At 37.9% G+C, this 21320-nt stretch overlaps 2 protein-coding genes across 3 annotated transcripts in view; both read right to left on the bottom strand.

Moving 5' to 3' along the window:
- Nucleotides 1-1282, bottom strand: part of LOC106636011 (uridine phosphorylase 1-like) — a 2609-nt gene extending 1327 nt beyond the window's left edge. Inside the window, exons 1-3 of the mRNA XM_014348238.3 lie at nt 1098-1282; nt 467-590; nt 45-206 (exon numbers count right to left, since the gene is read on the bottom strand). Coding sequence (XP_014203724.2) covers nt 45-206; nt 467-590; nt 1098-1150 — 339 coding nt within the window. The 5' untranslated portion in view covers nt 1151-1282. The remainder of the gene's footprint in view (nt 1-44; nt 207-466; nt 591-1097) is intronic.
- An 883-nt stretch (nt 1283-2165) lies between these two features.
- On the bottom strand, nt 2166-15067 carry LOC106636003 (uridine phosphorylase 1-like). 2 transcript variants are annotated; one of them, XM_014348225.2, is made up of 6 exons: nt 14803-15067; nt 7560-7683; nt 6382-6543; nt 6076-6261; nt 5665-5997; nt 2166-5582 (listed from the first exon to the last, which is right to left on the bottom strand). In XM_014348225.2, the coding sequence occupies exons 1-6, from the start codon at nt 14826-14828 to the stop codon at nt 5397-5399; spliced, it is 1017 nt and encodes a 338-aa protein (XP_014203711.2). In that variant the 5' UTR covers nt 14829-15067; the 3' UTR covers nt 2166-5396. The 2 variants fall into 2 exon arrangements, with proteins under 2 accessions (XP_014203711.2, XP_014203710.2); XM_014348224.2 differs by lacking the exon at nt 14803-15067 and adding an exon at nt 9515-10032.
- Nucleotides 15068-21320: the final 6253 nt, after the last annotated feature.

Consider the following 21320-nt stretch of genomic DNA (forward strand, 5'->3'; position numbering starts at 1 on the left):
ACAATAATAATAAAAATAACAATGATCGGCATTGGAATGCGTACGCTCACTGCGAGTATCGGTCCCACTTTGTACATGGAGTAGCGGTGGGAGTGCTCGAGCACCTGGTGGACCGTTGAGCCAGCCGGGAGCACGTCCCCGAGTTCCGATTCGCAGTACTTGGCGAACGTCTCCATCCGGTGGGGTGTACCGCCCATGCACACAAACTACGGAGCACACGTTACATATTTGTTTTGATTTCTTTGACGCTTATCTACGTCTGTGTCATCTCGAGTGGGTCGATGCGATTCTTCGAGATAATTATAAGTGTTGAGGAGGGGAAACAACTTCCGTCACAGCGATTTCCTCGGTCGGCCGGTCTTGGGTGTTTTTTTTTTTTTTTTTTTTTTTTGAAATTGTACTTAGAATGAAATTGCTGTGGCGCGAGGCGGGGGGGAAAAAAAAAGAAACGGTTGAGAGAACAAACCTTGACGTCACCGAACATTTTTACTAGGTCGTGAGTCTTGGTGCCGAGTCCCAGGTGGTACAGAATGTCACCGTTCAAGTTCTGAATGTGTGGATTTCTGAGGCACACCGTGCAACCTGCATCGCTGAAACCGATTTCCATTTCCAATTTTACATTATAAAGAAAATAGCCTCAACAGTATTTAATACGGCATACCTTTGGTACTTAAATGTTTATGATAAAATAAGAAAATATGCAAATCTCTTACGAAATTATCAAACGGGATTTTACATCTTTACATATATCTCCATACCATAAACAATAATTTAGTGGTAGCTTTTGTACAGTAACAATAAAATAGGGTACAAGATTCAATCCTCAGCCACTGCAGTTTTTCCGTGCATTTATAATATATAGGATCATACTAATTTTTGTATTTTTTCATAAGCTTCTGAAATTGTGGTGTTAATATGCTCTAATATTTTTTTCATGTAGATCGATGCCGAAACAATTAATGGACACCAGTAAGCTACACGTGCTACGACCCCCTACATAGACCTGATGTAAGCACACACGCCTTGAATATCATCGGGATAATGAATTAAGATATTAACCCTACAGGCAACAACAGAAATACAACAAATCTATATACCTGGTGTTCTCGCTGGCAGCGTCGGTCCGCCGAGTCTCTTTGGCCCCTGACATGTCACACTTTTGGCACTCAAGTGATTTGCAAGTATATAAACACCACAAGTACAATTTGCGTGTCAATATCTATGATAAAACACACGGGTGTACACGCGGCCGGTCAACACTGAAGGATGAACTAGTGCCTACTAAACTGCTCCCTTGTCTCTCTCCGATGTTGTGTAGCATGGTTACGTGCTTTCCCTCTCTATTCCTCTCGAGGGACAAATTCCGGATCCCCTCTCCCATTCTCCCACGCTATATGTAGATGCAGTACATATATCTTTCTATTCCTCTCGGGACATATCTATATACCTTATACGAGCGCTGATAGTAAACTCGGCTCGTTCGCTGATGCAGCTTTACTATTCGTACTGATCGAGATGCGGCAAAGTGCACGTATAGTAAGTGATATTTTTTTCATCGCTCCACATTCGTCCCCTTACGTCACATATGTCATTGATGACTGGTATTTTTCTTTGAATATTTTAATCACATATTTCGAAATGCATCGGATTAATGGACGGTGCGGTGATATATCTTGCCTATATAATGGCCATATGAGCTTGCGGGTCTATCAAAGCTTCGCGGCACCTTGGAATGTAAAATCGAGGAAATGGCGCTTACGCAAGGTAAACATGCAATAAGTGCGTGGGTATGGAAACTATATCCCAAGCACGGGTTTCTTTAATCAGTTTTTCGACAAAAGGCGAGAAAACGTTGTGACTTTTGTAACTCGTGGTTTCAAAAATGGTCCCTGAAGCGACAAAATTTTTACAAGGTTTCGCGGTAGAGGTTTACAAACATCGATGTGTATTACGTCCATACATAGTCACTATAAATATAAATATTTGATGAATCGTTTCAAAATGTATTTCATGTTTAAAATTTCGTGTATTAATAATATAGAAATGGCCATTTCCCACATCACGCGTAGGCATGAAAACTCACATTGAAGGTCAATAGAAATTTCGGGATGATATTGAAGGAACAAAAAAGTACACAATGTATTTTTGCGTAATGGTATAATATCATTTTTATTAATCGTTTATAATTTAACGTACCAATCAAAAAACAGAGCTTTTTTTTCTATACTGTATATATGGATCAGTAGTACAAGTAGGTATATCATATGTACACCTATGCCAACTGTGACCGGCACACTCTGGCTACATTTCTCCTTTTCCAACCTTTTTTTCTTTCTATCAGAATAATAGCCTTCAAAAATATGCATTTTTCTCTAATCTTGTTACACTCTTTTTCAGCTAGTATGTTTTTGTATCGACTCCCTAAAAATCCATGTCAATTCGCCTGAACCTTTTTTTTAACGAACTTGTGGAATACATCAAGCATATATTTATATCGTTCTATCGACCGATAGAGGAACACTTAATTCTCTCGATTTAATATGTAGTATAATTAGAATGCAATACGACAAAATGCGAATACTGTGTACAACTTTGATTAAAATTTTTTTTTTTTTCTCCATACTTCATAATATAACGCGTATAGATTTTCGTACTTTTTTCTCCAACGATAACCTGCAAACCGTCACGACACAATTTAAATTTCAACTGTTGAGCGTTTAGCCGATTCTCTCACCTCATACAAGTATATACGTTTCGTATAAAAAATTTTTGTAATTATAATGAAAGGGGCAGCGAGGTTTGGTCATTTTTTTGGTGTTTGATATAACGTTTGACATACAGTTAAATGAACATTTGTTAGCTTTATTTTTGTATTATTTATTTAACGATTTTAAGTCCGAAGAAAAACAAGAGAATCTGCAAATTTTCTCGTACATGTAAATCCCAAAAATTCCATCAAAGCTTAGTTTGTTAAAGTTGTATTTACGTCAAAATTCACGCATACAATGTACATTTTTTGGTACAACGTTTGATTACAGCGATAACTTTAATGATCACAGATGCGTATCGTTGTACGAGCCCCACGGAGAAAAACCACGTTTCATCAATCATTTATCGTGTACTACTTCGTCGTTGCAATTTGCTTCTTGAAAATTAAAAACTGCGATAAAATTTTCATATCATTAAGGAAAAAAAATTTTCTGAATAATTTTTTTATCAAACACATAATTAACACACCTGCCACTATACATATATAAATATATTTCTGTGTACATGAAAAATTCCTTGTTACAGTTATAGGCTCTTGTAATTTTTCTTTGCAAATGCTTATGTTCTATTTGATTATTGCGTACGAACAAAGTTATTTATTAATTCCAAATACATCAAACTGCAACATCTATACACCAATTTTGACATTTTTGGCAATTCCTATACATCATTGATAAACAATATAAATTTTATTGTTACACATGCTAACAATTATACTTGATTTATAATGTAACGCGTGACACTGATCATTGCTTATTTTATTGTGCGTTAAAATATTACGAAACATTAGTGTAAGTGTGTGTGTGTGTGTGTGGAGAAGCGAAAATTGAGTGAATTTAAAGTGACAAAAGTAATATGGCAGTCAGGTTGGAAAAATCTGTCGGAAAATTGTTTTACAACGAGTACACCAAGTCGACAGATGATTGCAACGCAGGAACAATGTAATTTAGGAATTCAAAATGCCTCTAGAACACGTATTGTTTTATTAAAAAACTACGAACGTTCATCACATTATAACACGGCGTCTACGTTAATTTTCACGCAGATTTTGGTGCTCGTTTTCGTTTGCGTGGTATTTTGTCTGAAAAAAAAGCACCGCACACCGAGGTACTCTTTTGGCAATACTGGCGGGTGGCTTATTCGACGCGTACCAAATGCCGCTTTTACCTCGAAGAAAATGTTTTAACAACCGAGAATCAATACGAGTAGGTATATAGTCAGGAATATAGAAAAAATGTTTATCTCAATATACGTTTACAATCGTTATGTCGATATTCGTCTGATTATAATAATTAGTAAGTATGTTTATGCGACTGTGAAAAAAAACTGACGCTTCTTCGAAAGTCGAGTTGGATATGGTAATTTAACAAACACCTCCTTCATCTTCTTGGTCAAACAACAGACGATTCCAACGGCACTTTACATATTCTATTCAACAACTGATGCATGGAAAACAATTAATACTGCAATTCCTCTTTCTCGAGTTTTATTTCTCCCAATAACAGTAACAACAACAACAACAACAATAACACTTTGTCCACCAACAGTGCATTAGTTTCAATTGTTTCGTTACAGAAATCGAACATTTTTTTTATTTTTTTTATTTGAAAGCACATCGTCTCTGTTGGAAATCCAAAGGTAAAACAACTGGCCTACATCAAAAGGGGATTTTCGCACTTAGTCGCTATACATTTAACTATATAAACGTGCAATCATCGAAATCTTAAAAACTACATCATTACCAACATTGATCAAAAAAATTAATATTCGAATTTCCTGCGCACGGCGGAAATCTACAACTTTTATTTTTTTTATTATTATTAAACGGTAAAAAAATATACATGCATGGAAACATCTACAAAAATCCTACATTTACTCCGACGAACCAAGTGGTTACGCTCGTCAGGATGAATCGTGATAAAATATCATCATCATCGGAAAGTTAAATTTTGTACCGGACCAACTATATTGTCTATCGAGGAAAGACCAAAAGGTATAAATACTTGCCTAATACACCAGAGCAACGACTCTTCCGAATACCCGCAATAATCAATCACTTCCGTCCTCCAAAACCAAAAATTCAGTACAGGTGTGTATACCAACTCTCCTATACATGCACGTACACATTCCACGTGAAGTATATAAATATTATCCCCACTGCCAGGCATGTGCGAGAAAACACTGTTTCCCTTCCGTCCGATGAATTAGTGTGGATCTCTGGCGTAGGCATACGCTACACAGTACTAGCGTGCATCTAAAATGCCAGATGATATGTCATATACCCATCGAGGGTTCCATTTATTTATTATTATTGTTTCTGTATTTCAGCGTGTGGGTGCAGGTGTGGCGTGAAAATTGTCTGACCTTGTACCTATGGTGATAAACAAATCGGCAGGTGTAACGGGTATACCTTACAAGACATAATCAATCCCCCCCCAACAAACGCAGCCGCCACAACGAGGAAGACTCCACCCGAGCCGCGAAAAGCATCAGTATAGAGGTAATACACAATCGTTTCAGCAGCCGGGCCCGTTAAATGCAGGAAAATAAACGCGGTGCTATTTTGTTTGTTCTCATTATTATTCTTATTATTATTTTGGCGCTGATTTCGTGAAGGTGGCCCCCGTTTACTCGTAGTTCTCGGATTCCTGCTGCACGAGCTTGAACCGCCTCGGGCTCTTGACGCACATCGAGCCCGGGCTGTCGGTCGAGTGGAGCCGGCCCTTGCGCTGCAGGTAGCGCCTTATGTACCGCGACACCAGGATCTGCGGCCTCATCTGCCACTCGTCCAGCACCTCTTTCGGGGCGCACACCTGACAAAACCATCGAGTAAACAAATAAAAAAAAAAAAAAAAAAGAAGAAATTGTTGATAAAAGCATGAAAAATGCGTGTACCTGGTCGCCCTTGAATCGGTCGAGGAGAGCGACGCACACGATGCCGGCTTTCACCCCGGCGAGGTGGGTGAGGGCCGCGAAGGCCGTGCTCTCCATCTCGATGTTGACGACCCCGGCGTCCTGGAGCTGCTGGAGGTACTCTGTCTTCTCGTTTTCGCTGAATTCGCAGAATGCACCGTCCAGCCGGCCCTGGCCCTCGTAAAAGTCCGAGGTGCACATAGTCTTGCCGGTTATCGTGTCGTATGGGTCCTCGGTGCTGTGGAGTACCTTCAGCTCGCGCACCAGTTGTTTGTCCAGCTTCGCCGGCCGGCAGATTTTTTTGCCGAGGATGTGCTGCGGCAACGATGCTTGTACAATCGTTAACAAAAAACAGCGTCTCTTCGACGCAGGACTATATAGGTGTATAAGTACCTGCTCGTAGTAGGGGTTGAGCATCTCGTCGACGGCTTCCTCGGATATGACGACGGTGCCGCCCTCGACGCCGACACCGCCGCACGTGCCGATCCGGAAGAACACCGGGTCCTTCACTTTGGCGTGGTACATCAGCTTTATCATCTCGTGGAGGAGGATACCGATCGAGGGGATGCCCATGCCGTGCTGCGTTGGACCGGGACAAACGAAATCATTTTTTATTCATCAAAAATACCGAGGCTTTGTCGATTTTCTCGAGTATACAGGACAAACCCGTTGTCCCGCACCAGTTGCAAATATACTCACGCTGACGCAAAGGACGGGTCCGACCTTGTACATGGAGTAGCGGTAAGAGTACTGGCTGATGTCGAGCAGGGTCGTACCGGCCGGAAGCTTGTGGCCTATTTCCGCCATTATGTAGTTGGCGAACTGCTCCATGCGCTTTGGCGTCCCGCCCATGCAGATGAACTGCAAGGAAAACCACCAACTTTGTTACCCGAGCGATGACAATTTTCTCTGGCAATCTCCCCACCTATTCTCCTTTTTTTTTTTTTTTTTTTTCCTTATGTATAAGTATTTTTTCGGCTTCTCGAACATTTTACCCGCACCTGACGTCGGGAGTCGGTTATTCAATAGACCCTCGAGATTTCGTTCGATCCAAGAGTACACCGTTCGTTCTGGGTTCACACGATTGTTCAAGACCACTGTAACTTTTTTTTTTTTTTTTTTTTTTTTTAATACTAGTTTATCGATTAAGTGTATTTTGTTATTGTCTCTTACATTTCTCCAGATGAATCAGGATTCGTAGCTGCGTGTATTGAAGCTAGTTAAAAAAAGTCGTGGAAATAATAAAATCGTGACGCGCACGACTGGCCATCTGTTCGTGATTTAAAATTGATCGTTCGATACGATACGAAAAACGTTTATATTGCAACGCTCGATGATTGTGCAACGTACGGTTATGTCAACCCATGGGTTATCTATCGAGTCTCAACGGTCGAGGTCGCGAATGGATTTTTTATTGCCTTGTTTTGTTATTCTTTCATCGTGTACTATGTATAGTTGATGAAGAAAAAAAAAAATTCGACTTATTCTTATTGCTCACAAAGAATACACGTTATAATTACCAAAAGAGAGAGATAAAAAAACAATTACGAAACTCGTGCTGTTTTTTCCCCTTCCTGATACATAATGTCTCAACTGCACGCGTAACTGCACTGATTGTGTGATTGATAGCACGAGGCTTGTGCACGCACGCTCTTCTGTGTGAAAAATAAAACTACGAGCAACTTATATGCTTTAAAACTATAATTTACAGTTCAGCCACTTGGTGTATTTTTTTCCAATTGGTCATTACTTTACCTACGTTGTAAAACATTCCTAACTTGGATTTTTTTTTTTTTTTTTTTTTCCTTCAAAAGACATATGAATATCATTTTTCAGCAATAATACTTTTAATGCGAAAAATAATGTTTTACTGGTACCTTAATGTCGCCAAACATTTCGACGAGATCGTGAGATCCGCTGCCGAGGGCAAGATGGTACAGGATGTCCTGGTCCATCAGCTCGATGTTGGGATTTCTCAGCCGCACAGATCCGTCTCTGTACCTGCGATGATTCAATATGCATATTTCAATTAAAAATCAGCTGTCGAGGTTGATGATTGGAAAAAAATATTCACATTTGCAGGAAGGTTTTGGGTTATTGGGAGATAGACTCGGTGAAAATGTATATATATATATATATATATATATATATATATATATATATATTTTTTTTTTTTCACATTTTCTTTTACACGCCAAACCGAGGTGTAGTTTGCATAAATTCGCGCGTGTGTCATATTTTTAACGCGGTTTTTTGGGCATAGTGATTCCGAGTGGTGTTTGAATACTTTACAAAACCTTATGCGCGGAACGTGTTTCTGATTGTGCCTACGCAGTTTTTACCTTATGGCTGGGTGATTGCACAGCAGCGTGCCAAGAAAAAAGTCCAGTGTCGTAAAACGTTCGTGAATTTTTTTTTTATTTTTTTTTTTTACTTAACCGTAACGCTTATTGTTAATACTATGGAAATTTGATATGAATTAGCAAAGTCCTTTCAGGCGAGCAACGTAATAATACGGCATTTGATTGATCGAATCAAGTTGCGCTAATCGGCTAGAAATCGATACGGCCTACGTATGAGAAATCGATAAATATCTTACGCGCTCCAACGAGAGTTTTCGTTCTAGGCTACGATTTAAAAATATTATTAAAAAACAGGCACGAAAAATACTTCCTTTTTTTTCCCCCGAGCACAAAAGAGATGGCAAAGTTAACGCGTGGTTCGATTGTGTACGGAAAAGCAATCGGTTAACATTGAAAAAAACCGGTATGTGCATGGAGCTCGATTTTTTTTAGTTTGGCTCTCTATGTATGGATATCCGAAGTGAATCACGAATTTATTTCTTTTACAAAAATACATTGGCGCTGACGTTACGTTTGGTACGCATTGAATGGGCGATTAGTAGTTAACGCTTTGTCTTACACTATCGGATATGTTCAAAGTGTAAAGTCCCGAACAAATCTTTGACGATTCGTGTAAAAACATTTGCATATGATATACACATCTCAACAAGAAAGTCCAAATTTGAATACGTACGTACTCGAATAGTGATGATGAATTTCGTGAATAAATTCAATGTATTCACGTGGGAAAAAGACACGTACAGCGAATGTTTGTTTTTTCCAATGCTCATTAGCCCCTGGGGGGTACACGAAAAATAACAAGGTCAAGTAGAATACACGCATTTCGCAATATTTGTTGCTGCTGTATTTTTTATAGTGTCCTATTGGCTGTTTTCAAGTCACGAGATACTTTCTACATAATATAATCATATGCGCAGTGCACGGACAACCATCGACTCGTTTGGGCCATGACGAAATTTTGTTGCTGCGTTAAACGTCAGTCATTTTGTTCGAGCTTGTTTTTTTCCATCATACGCATTATTATACAGAAATACGTAGAAATCTTTTGGTCAATTTCAATCTCCCCCTTCCTCTCACAAGCCATAATATATACCACGAAGGTATGTAATAATTACATACCATTATTAATAATTTTAATTTGATGAACTTCAACCCCCACGAAAGAGAGGGAATCAATTGCCAATGAAATGTGTTTGGGACGGGGTTGCAAATAATTATTTTTTAAAGCAATTTATTACTGCCAAACCAACGATTAAACACTTGAATCGATAAATAATCACCTATCCACTGTGCAGGCAAACACCGATCAACTCTTTAATATTTTTGCCACCTGGGATACTTTACCGCAATAATCTCGAAATATGAAGAAAAAAAAAAGAAAAAAAAAAAAAAAAGGTTGTAAATCGATTCCAAAGTATACATAAACTCGTGTACATGGAGCTTGGAAGGCACCAACCAATCCCGCCTACCTCACAGCGCTCGAGTATTCCTGGCCTCTATCCTCCTCGTCCACCTCGCGTGTAACAAGCTCGTTATCATCCTTGGCTCGTGCATCGATCGACAAAACATCCTGTTGCTGCAGTTGCGAAGAAGAAGAAGAAGAAGAAGTAGACAGCGGTTTCAGCAGACACACGTGACGATCGCCCGCGTAATTGGCTTGGCGCTCGATCATGCACGTGCACGTCGGCATATTGCCAAAGCAGCGAATTCGTTTATATATCTATACAAAGGAAAACCGATTCGCAAACGCGTATATAAATACGTATACTTGTGTAGTTAAAAGTATCAACAACTGTTTTCTATATCCGCAGGTGAACCGATTTTCAAACAAACACCGTTCGCACTCGCGCCTACACGACGGAGAAAGAAAAAGACCGCGGTTATACCGATTCGGTGGAGTATCTGAGCTCGACTGAACAGGTGCGCCGGTCTTTTATACCCTGCCCGCGGCTCTTTCATTTATGTACGTGCACGCGAGCTATATGGATCCCCGTCAACTCCCCACTGCTTTTTTTTTTTTTTTTTTGCCTCAGCTGCAGCACCAGATGGCTTTTGGATCTATTATCCTTCTCGATTGTACCGATATATTCTTTTCCCCTTGTGGAAGAGAACAACGAGCTGCGAAGGCCAACGGCTGGATGCACTGCGCTCGTGGGGATAAAGTTTCCGCGTCGGTGAGATCACGCCGGGACGTCTCGCTCCAGTATAACCCCTTCCGACGCGTACTATTCACATTCCACCCGAGAAGAGGCTGTTTTGGGTAAAAATTTTTGTTAACGGCTACAACTAATCGAACCATATACTCGTACAGAAAATTCTTGTTTACCGCGCGAGTAACGAGGTAACTTAATTTGTCGGATGACTGAATCTCGTCTGGTGGGAAAATGAGAGGCTGCTTACCAAGTCGAGAGCGCGCGTCCCTTCAATATGTACAACTGCAGTTGCACTCGCATAAGATGCTCTCTCTCGCTCTCTCTCTCTCTCTCTCTGTGTACAGATGAGGAACGTTGAAAGGGAACGGTAAATCCCCGGTGGAAGAGGAAAAATAAAAGCTAGTACGATTAACGCTATGACTATATAGTTACGGTTTATCTCCGAAAAAGAGAAAGTATAAGTAATGCCTACAAACACGTAGGGTTTCCCCCGTCTCGATTGTGCTTATACATTGGGGATAACATGTAACTTCCGATTACACGCTTCCTCTATTTTGTTTACGATGTTTGTGTTTACGGTGCCATTTTTATTTATCGTTGCTGCAATAGGTATGCACATTTTATAGTAATTATTAATAACAAAAATAATAATTATTAATAATAATAATTATTTATAACAAAAAAAGTACGAAAAACACTCAATCTTTTTTTGAGCAAACAATGTAATTATCTGATCGCTTATTTTAGTGTACTTATTATACCGCGTGAGCTGATTTTTCTCGGCACACGGTAAATATCTTGATTCGTCAAAGTAAAACAACAAAAACCATCGTCATTTATTCCTCAATCACTCGGCGCCACTAGCCACGTTAGAAGTGATGGCAAAAAAAAAAAAAAAAAAAAAAAAAAGTATGCACATCTGGAGCAGCGCGAAAATAGTATACCTGTAAAAGAGCGCGCGTGATTGTTTGTTGACACACCGGAGAGGTGACGTTGACGTACAATACAGGTGTGCACGCGCAACTTGTGCCACAAGCAATACACCCAAATCGTTTCGAAGGAAAAACACTTTCTTTTGGGGGGATCGACCATATACTTGTTATGTGTCACACGATGGGAACGGATGAGCGTTGGTTTGTCAATAAGATCGCGCGAGTTTGAGATTTCGGCGGAACAAAGCGCAGCGCAACATATCCCTATGACGTCTGGGTGGCTGTGCATCCATTGTAGTTACCGCTTTTTATTGCACACAAGGAAGTTTTCCTTCCTATGCGTATCGTAAACGAAAAGAAAAGAGAGTATAGGATACACACACGTATAACGATACGGAACGTCACGGGGTTGCTTTATTTTATCTCTTCTTCCGGGCAAATAGTATATGTGACAAGAGAGGGGCACCATGGCAACGAGAGTCCACCAAAGGGCGTTGTCGGTTTCGATCATCGCGAAGACGAGGGGAGGGGAACACGTATACGCGCGTTGGAAACGAAGAGCGAGATGAGCTTGTTACCGATCGGAGACTGTAGAGATTCATTTTGCGCTCGCCTGACCCGTGCCTTTGTTACGCGGTCGCATGGATACAGGATGGGGTTTTTTCCTTTCGGTTATGCCGAGCCACGCGGAGTGGAATTAAATCCAATCATGGGCCTCGGTGTGTCTTGGATTCCATCGGCGCATCGATCTTTTGCGAGTCGATGGCGTGAGTTTATTGGATGCTCGAACGGAATATTTTGCGTGGCAAATGTATATGTTACATGTATACTTGTATCCAACGAAGCGTTTTGTAAGATGCTTCCGATGATTACCACCAACAGATTGTGGGTTTATTCAACCGAATGATTTCTTTGTTTTCGAGCTATCTAGTTTCTTCACTGTTGCGTTTGCGGGTTTCAAATCTATTGAAAATTCTCTCAAGTGTACATATTCCAATCTTACCGGTTACCATATCAATATGCAGTTCGGGTGTCTTCTGCGACAGTTTTTACGCTTCCAGATGTTGAAACCACTTGTTTTACTGTACCTTTATAAGCTGCCCATTGTCGAGTCAACGAATTAGATTCGGACGAGAATGGATATGAGAAAAATTGGATGAAAAAAATTTTTATTGTTTCATTGATCGACGATTTATCGGGATGAATGATGGAACGAACGATCCGTCGATTGGCTACTCGCGATTGAATATACCGATGTGTTTTTACGCTCGTAGCGCATCGTAACCAAGTTTCATCGGGGAAAATCGACGGTAGCTCGATGATCCATACCGAAGCTAGGGAGTACAGGTTTAATCTAACGACGGAAATTGCAGTACCGATGAACTCGAGATTCAAACGAGATTTCGACGTTTCTTCGTTTTTATTTTTTAGTACTCAACGCCCTAGAACTATAGCATAAATAACGTATTGCCAAGACGAAGTGTGTTATTGACGGTTGACAAGTGATGTATACGTACAGTATAGCCATTCAACAATTATTTCTGGCTCTATATTTAAATATATATATATATATATATTTGGTATTGTAAATAAATACCAGAATAACACCTAATCGAGTATAGGATGTCGCTTTGCGCGTCATTGTAATTACCGATCAAGGAGCTTTCATGTATACAGATTGTGCTGGAGTCATGAGCTATATATATATAGTCTTGGTTAATCGAATCACCTTTGAAAGTTTAAATATATACTGTGATGATTGTATTGTTTGACAGTGTCCGTATATGTATAGGTAAAGTATATGTCGCATCGGTAAACGATAAAAGAAGTTATTTTCGCTAGTTGTACGTACATGTATATTTGCTCGAGAGTATATGTGTACATTTCTCACGCTCGGAGCTTCAGCCTCGGGCCAAAAGCTAATACCCACTTTGCCCGACTCCTCGTGACCCAACACAATACGCCGCTTAAACGTCGCTCAACAGTTGAGAGCAGCTCGGCACGTTCGACGTGTTTATGACGAGGGTTTTCCCAAAGAGCGCCGGTTGCTAAGCTTTTTTTTTTTTTTTTTTTTTTTTCTCAACGAAAGGGAAATTCTGATCTTTATAAATAGATTTTTTTTTCCCGTGAAGATTCCCATACGTGGACGCTACGGACGACTTGTGCTTGCGCAACTCAACGGGTCGTTATATTATTACACCGCGAGCTTCTTAAGAACAACCAAAACCATCGATCATCAGTAAAAAAAAAAAAAAAAAAAAAAAAAAAAAAAAAAAAAAAAAAAAATGTACAAACATTTTCCCCTCTCAGATCCTGTGAGTATTTGTAGCATCAGCGCTGGCTGCTCCCAACCGCACGACTCAACGGAGCGCTTGAGCTAACGTTGCGCAAGTACACATATCCCTGCGAGATTAAACGAAAACCCCTCGATCAGTATACACAGATTATGTAATCCAACAGATGTTTGCCCTCGCACGTTGTATCGATTGGTTACCTGTTCGCGTGCATACGCGATACGCGAAAAAACTATTAAAAGCTGCACAACAGAAGAGGAAGAAGGTTACACGGCGACTGTATAATAATTATACGTATGTACGTTTAAACAGTAGGTTTATGATTTCTCTGTGTGTGTGTGTGTATCGAGATGATGATAACAGTTCTGAGTACCTTTGTTTTATCTATAGCCAATGCGTACAAGTGTGGGGGGGGGGAGTCGATAAAAGCTTACGTGGATAATCTACGTTTACGTGTTCAACTACAATCTACACATAGACCCACTCGTCAAAACACCTTGTGCGTGTTGTTCCCATTGCGTCAACTATACGCGACACGTACACGCACCGAGTGCTCCTGGGTTTCCGGAAAAATTTTTTTCTTCGTGGACGAAAAAACAGTGCCCCAAATAGCGATAAAGTTGAGCAAAGGTTTATATGTAAAAAAAAACAAAAAAAAAACAAAGGCACAAAAAGCAAGCAAATCGAGTCCTTGGAATAATTCGTCGTCTTGGCTACTGCGGAGGATTAATAATTCACGCGACTTTAGTGCGATTAATGATGTATGTGCAACCTTCCGCTGCAGCCATGTATCCACCTATGATGGATAGAAGCGCAAAGTTAACCCTGCCTGCTGCCGTTTGCTGATATGGAAAATAGAAGAAAAAAAAAAAAAAAAAATTTAACGTAGACCGAGACAATTGTCATACTAGAGTAAAATGGTCCTGATTAATTAGTTGATGAATGGTTGATCGTCGCAGCTGTCGCGTGAAATAATTCTAATGAAAAATAATTTAAAAAACCAAGGGTATATCGACGGAAAATTGGCCAACCACGTTAAGGCATTTCGATAAAAATTGCAAAGCGATATTTTTATCTCGGTAAGGCTCCGTTGTATGTATTGAGCACGTCCTCGGTAAAAAGAGAGGGAGCAGGTGCAACTGTGCACGCTTTCCGAGTACAGTGCGTATCTTTTCCACCAAAAAAAAAAATTCACTACGAGTAATTGTATGGGGAGAAATGAAAAACAGACGTTGAATGCAGAAATGTGGAGTGAGGGAGGGGGTGAAAAAATTAGAAAAGAAAAGGATTAATCGATAATCCTTCCCTCCCCCCCCTAATCTTAACTATCCCAAAAGTCATGGGAATACATGAACATAGTAAGTATATATGTACTCACTCGTCGAGCTCCTCTTCTTCCAGCATCCCGTGGCTGTAAGTACGTATCGCTGCTTTTATTTGCTACTCCCGAGAGCTTAACGACAGAAGTTGTGCAGTAACCGAGCCCTTTTGCTTACGGCGTCCCTAGAGAAGAGCCAAGGCACCTCTGTGCTGTCAACGGGCCAAAGTTTGTGTCGCGTACGGCAATGATACTCTTTAATCTGCGGTATACGTATATCGTACGTGTAAAAAAATCGTCGACAGCGGCACCACACCTATCGAGAGAGAGATTGGGTGTCCAAAATAATACGTATGTGTCAGTCAGTCGTTGGCGCGTGGCTCTGCGGGTACCGACCGACTGTCTGACTTTGCTCTCGATGTTGCCGAGAGAAAGGCACCCGCGCGCGCGCGCACCCTATTTTTTTTTTTTTTTTTTTTTTTTTTTACGATAAATGAACACACCCAACACTACCGGAGTGTACGCCAGGTGGGTTATCTCCCCCTTGGCTACGACAGCAACAACCCCCTTTGGTGCGCACGCACGAGCCACGCTGTATGTACCTTTTTTCCGCTATATACATCATCTCAAGTGGAGAGCCAGGACCACAAATGTATGGACTATCGAGCTTTTGTTGCTCCTTTATTCTCTATGTGCGGCGAAAGTCGCGATTCGCAGTGCAAATTGCTTCGATTGTAGGTTTTCTCTTTCACAGCCGATCATTTCCGGAGTAAAAGTTATTACTGGTGATGGGGTGCGCGCGAGCTGTACTTTTTCTGTTCATCATTAATTTTCAATGTCTTACCATACGGATGGAAAGTAATCGATGATCAAACAAAGAGATGCGCGGACTCGTTTGACGATAAATTACGATGCGTTGCCGCAGTTTCAGTAGATTTGAGTGATTCAGTCGAGTACACGCGGGCACTTTTAAGTAGTAACGACCCCGTGGTGGTCAGACAGTCTGGCTAAATACGTGCACGGTCCGGACCTCGCGCAAATTTAATTTCTCCATACGCGGCAAAAAAAAAGAAGGAAGCATATAAATATTCGAGATCTTTCTCGTTTTCAAGTTGCTGGTTGTTCCAAATTGTACTAACGATAAAAAAAAAAAAATAAAAAAAAGTAATAATAATAATAATTCATGCTTTTCTTTTTTTTCCAAGGACGGGTAAAAAGGGATTTTTACACAAAAAAACTCTGTGATCATTCGGCATTTCTTTTTTTTTCTCATTAATGCATATTATTTATTATAAATAAGTTAAAAACACTGATTTCATCAAGTTTTATGTAAGTGTTTACATTTTTTTCTTTTTTTTCTTTTTTTTTTTTTTTGTTTTTTTGTTTTATACACAGAAAGAATATCCAATGCATTACGAAGTTTTATTTTTCTTCGGAAAACTTTTTTTTTTTCTTTCTTTCATCATGACAAGAAATAATTTTACAAATGAGATTTAGTTTACACTTTTGCACCATTCGTTCACTCGCTCAATTGTTCTTTTGTTTACTTATGGTCACTTAATTTATTAATTTACTTTTTTTTTTTCAGTATTTACTGTTATGTTTTCTCAATTATTATTTTATTCTTCTTTACGTCATAACGCGTGTATGTGATCATTTTCACCTTCCAACATTTTAACGCATTTATTCACGCACATGCATACGCGCAATTCCTTTTTGTTATTTTGTTTTTTTACCTCTTTTGTTATTTACTAATTTTTTTTTTTAATTTTTCTTAATTCACGCTATTTCTTTAAATTATCGTCCTCGTCAACTTCAAATCCACAATAATAATTGTCCTTCTCGCACTATTACTTCGTTACTTTCGACACATATCTCCAAAGATCGGTTTTATTTTGACGCTCTTTTGGCAATGTCGATCGACTTTATGTAAATATCAAAGAAAAAAAATATATATGTATAAGTAAACGATTTTCATTTTGAAAATCAGTACAAGTATATAAGCAGACACGCGCACTGATTCAAAATTGCGCTGAAAATTATTGCACACAGTTATAATAGTTTCAACATGAATGGAAAAAAAAAAAAAAAAAAAAAAAAAAACAATCATTTCAAAAAGGTGTCCGAATCATTTCACACACGCTCGATAAGAGACGAAGTTCTTCATTTTTCATGCGACAGTATTACAGATTTATTCCTCCGACACCAACATAACATACAAAAATATGGCATTCATCCTTTTAGTTCAAAGTACACTAAAAGCGCATTTTACTGGCACTGAATAAAAATAAATTGTTACAAATTTGGTGCTCGCGCACCGACAGAGTATACCAATTTTGTCATGACTCGCATCACTCAATCCCAGACGAAGATCCTTAACGGGTCACGATCATATGGAAGATGAACAAAATCTGAAGGCGCCTCTTCGAAACTCGGGAGGAACAATCGCCGCAAGTCGCGACGACCAAAGCGATAATCCAGATAAACGAAAAAACGCGCACAAAATGCAAGTGAAACGCACATTTCGGATTTATCTTTTTCAATATTATGCTTGAGCTCAAAAGATTTGGCATGACGCGAGTCCTCTCGTGAACAGTCCATATCGTGATAGGACCGGCCAAAAATGACCTGCCCTTTAAACCACGAAGTCAACAAAAATAGTAGAATCAAGAAAAGCTTGGTTCTTGGCGTAGCAAAATTCAAAGACTACACTTTCGCTAAACGTAAAAAATGCATGATCTCCTCCTCCTCTCCTCGGTGATCGTCCTAAAATTACAAATTTTTTTTTTGCGCAGCGCAACAAGCTCATCGGTTATTTATTTATTTTTATTTCTGATTTCAAGCATGTCTCTATAACACCGTATATTGTTATTATTATTATTATTTTTATTATTATTATTATTATTATTATTACGACTCGTTTCAATTCAACTTCACGCGTACTCAACTGTGGATTGAAAATGGTACTTAAAAAATTTTTTTTTCTTTTTATTTAAATTTTACTACCTAAAACCACAATTTGAGCGCTTTTTCAGTCTCAAGCACATTCAGCAGCGTTCATCTTTCGACCCGATCACACCTTATCTTTTAACTTTACACATAATTCACAGCTGTATATATTAATCAAAATCATAGTCGTCGCGGTCGTGTTTGTCTGTTATGAACGAAAAAAAGCACGGTGCTTCGGTACTTACATTTTACGAGTCTTATACATATTAATTTTCACAATGGAGTTCATCAATTTGCATTTTATATCGTCTCGATGGCTTCAAACTCATGCGTCTTTTGATACACTTGTATTATACGCACGTTACACCCTAATTACGACCGCTTCTCTCCCAATTGCTTAGTACACAATTTGTTTTTACTCGTATATATATCTACAGCGCAATTTTCACTCGTTATCCTGCAAGTTCATTTCTGTCCTTGGTTTTTTTTTTTGTTTTTTGTTTTTTCCTCTCTTTTGATTACATTTGCAAGCGCGAGAAGGGATAAGAGAAAAGGACGATGACGCTCGGAGCGAGCGTAGGCAGTGAGTGGTTCATTACATGTTCTTCATTCACACACTGATTATGGTGTACGTAGTCATGTATTTAAGTATGTATGTATTAGAACGTCCCTTAACTTCCATTCAAATATATATATTTTTTTTTTTTTTTTTCTACCACATTATATTGAAACTACCCGATTGCAAATGAATATTTACACATTGAAGTTTTTAATGAAAATATACAATTTTGAGTTATACAAGTGGTTGGCCAATAAAATTCATTACGAGAATCAAGGGACTCTCTGTTACATTCAAAAATACAAACATATTTATGTACACACTCTTTTCAATCATTCAGTCCGTCATCAAATACTTTTATTCTAAGTTATTTTTACAATTTGCTCGCACGTCTTAGCATATCGAGTTAAAGTGGAAACGTGAATAAGTTCGTCGAGAGAAGCTTTCTTTTTATGTTCTTAATCATTATTATGTTTATAGTTCTTTCGTTTAGATTTAATTACTATTTTTTTTTTCTTTTTCTTTTATCCAATAGAACCGCGCATCACTTTGAGGCGAGGCTTAACAGTTACATTTGCGTATCCGTGTATGTTTGTTTATCACTTGCAATTTTTACGCACATACGTGACAAACTCGCGCACATGCACGCGCGAGCGCCAATTGATTATTTCGTAGGAAAAAAAAAATGTAAATGCTTTGTACGTGATGATCAAATACGGGTTTTTTCTCTGTACTAAAATTATAACGAAAACAAGAAGAAAGTCCCATTTTTTGTCTCAAGATTGTAAAACTCGTTGAAAGGACTGTATATAAAATTATAATAGCATTTCCATATATTTATTTATTTAGTTACATCGATTTAAGTTAGGATTTTTTTCATTTTTAAAATTGTGAACTCTACAAATCTATTGATTATGCATACGTACGTATGTACATACATGCCTATAGAATAAAATTATACAAATAAAAGAAATAAAATTTAAAATATGATAAAGACTACATCAATTTAACAAAAATTCAACACATATTTATATATAAAAGGAAAATAAAATAAAATTCAATCCAATATCGCACTTCACACATGATGCTTCCTTTATTAAATATTTAGCAATAATTGCACATATGTTGATTTAAAAATTTATATAAATATGCTCACTTATATAATACGTTCCATAAATTTGGCTGTTAATTCACGATTAAAGGAACAAAATTCATACAAAAAATTTGATTTTTAAAACTATCAAACCATTTCATATTTCATTGGAACGTTATCTTTCTGTTAAATTTTTTTACCGACAACATAATATGAATAAGGCAATTTCAAATACCTATTTTGAAAAAAGACTAGACCATTGCTTATTGGAGACAAATCGCATTTAATTTTGAATTTTTGTTCTTATCAGAATATATTTACAAAAAATACGATTAGTTGATTCAAATTTCTCTAAAATTTTAATCATTATATAATTTTTGCAATGGTATATCGTATTTGAAAAACCAATTCTCATTATGTGATGTACGATATTACAAGTTCATAGACATATTACATACAAGTTGTCAACATGCATTTTTGTAAATAAAAAAAAAATTTAATTTTGCAAAATATTTAATCAAAGGCCTACCGAATTATTTTCTCGTGATTATTTATTTTAGTCTCGCTATCCTAGGTATCTTTTGTATATATTAATATATAACAATATTTATACGATGGTTTTTTAAAATTTAAGTTACGTGCCGAAAGAACTCTCAGTCGTTTCTGGCACAATTAGAGAAAAAAACAAATAACTTTGGTTCTTTATGTCTAACGAATGACTGCAATAAGAATACCATACTAGCAAATGGCACTAGAATGGCTCTCACTTGTGTCTTTCAACTTATTCACACATTTAAAAAAGCTTTTAGTACCGACTCTTATTTATTCTCATTTTCTAATTATCTCTCATACTTGCACTTACACTTGCATACGTTCCACGAATCAATTTTTTCTTTTTTTTTTTTTTTTTTGTTTTGTTTATTTTTTTTGTTTTTTGTTTTTTGTTTTTTGTTTTTTCGACGACTCAGTGAAAGAAAAAAACGAATAAAATAATTAAAGTTTATACATTTTATTCCAAATTCATCTTTGTAGCATTTTTACCTCATCAGGATATTTTTTTCATATTCCTCACTGTTCTTAGTTGTACTTTTACTAGACATTGGACAAATACAATCTGATCAATGATTGATTTTTTAAAAATATTAACTCACAATTTACATATATATACATACACGTATATTTATATGTATATATACATAAAATTTCTTGTATCTTATTCGTCTAATAATTAATTTTATATATACACACACGCTCACACTAACACACGTACGTATATATGTATATGAAATCAAGTAACATTCTGCAACCAGCCAAACTTTATTAATTAAGCTAAGCTATATAAAAAGGTAACAAATTCGACGCATGTGAAGTATGAAAGTAAATCAGTTCATTAGTTCGTCGGAGGGGTTATATTATGTAAGACGTGTTTTTTTCTATGTTTCTTTTATTTATTTCATTTTAAAAGAAATTCATTAAAAGAGATCTTTCCTTTTCAACCTTTTTTTCAAAATTATCTTTCGGTTCCGTTTTTACTGTTACAAATTAATATTCTCCACTTTGCGAACAGAGTTTATGCACACAGGACGTCAATTTCGAGTCTTGGATCAACCTACACATCCGTGTTTTTTCTCTGAACTAGTGGTCACCGATTCACTACATCTTCGCCCCCATTGGCATTTCGTTAATTATTCAAATTCATCCATTTAATTCCTTTCTTCACTTTACAACTACCTAAAAATTTTATCATTTTTCATCGTCAAATGTTATCGCAAGGACCGACTAGGCGCGTAAAAGAGTTTGCAAAAATGACCACGTGAGCGCGCTGCACAACTTTTACTTTTACAAATGGCTCGACATCCTTCGTTCAGCCGACTCACTGGTCCTTTTTTGTTACACAAACGGTCAACTGTTGCTGTTGTTCGTCATCCACACCCCTTCGACCACTCGATTTCTCACACTTCGGAGCCCTTAAAAATT

Source organism: Copidosoma floridanum, unplaced genomic scaffold (genome assembly GCF_036245765.1).
Source record: "Copidosoma floridanum isolate Cflo_tuat_1 unplaced genomic scaffold, Cflo_Japanese_pri ptg000009l, whole genome shotgun sequence".
NCBI lineage: Eukaryota > Metazoa > Arthropoda > Insecta > Hymenoptera > Encyrtidae > Copidosoma > Copidosoma floridanum.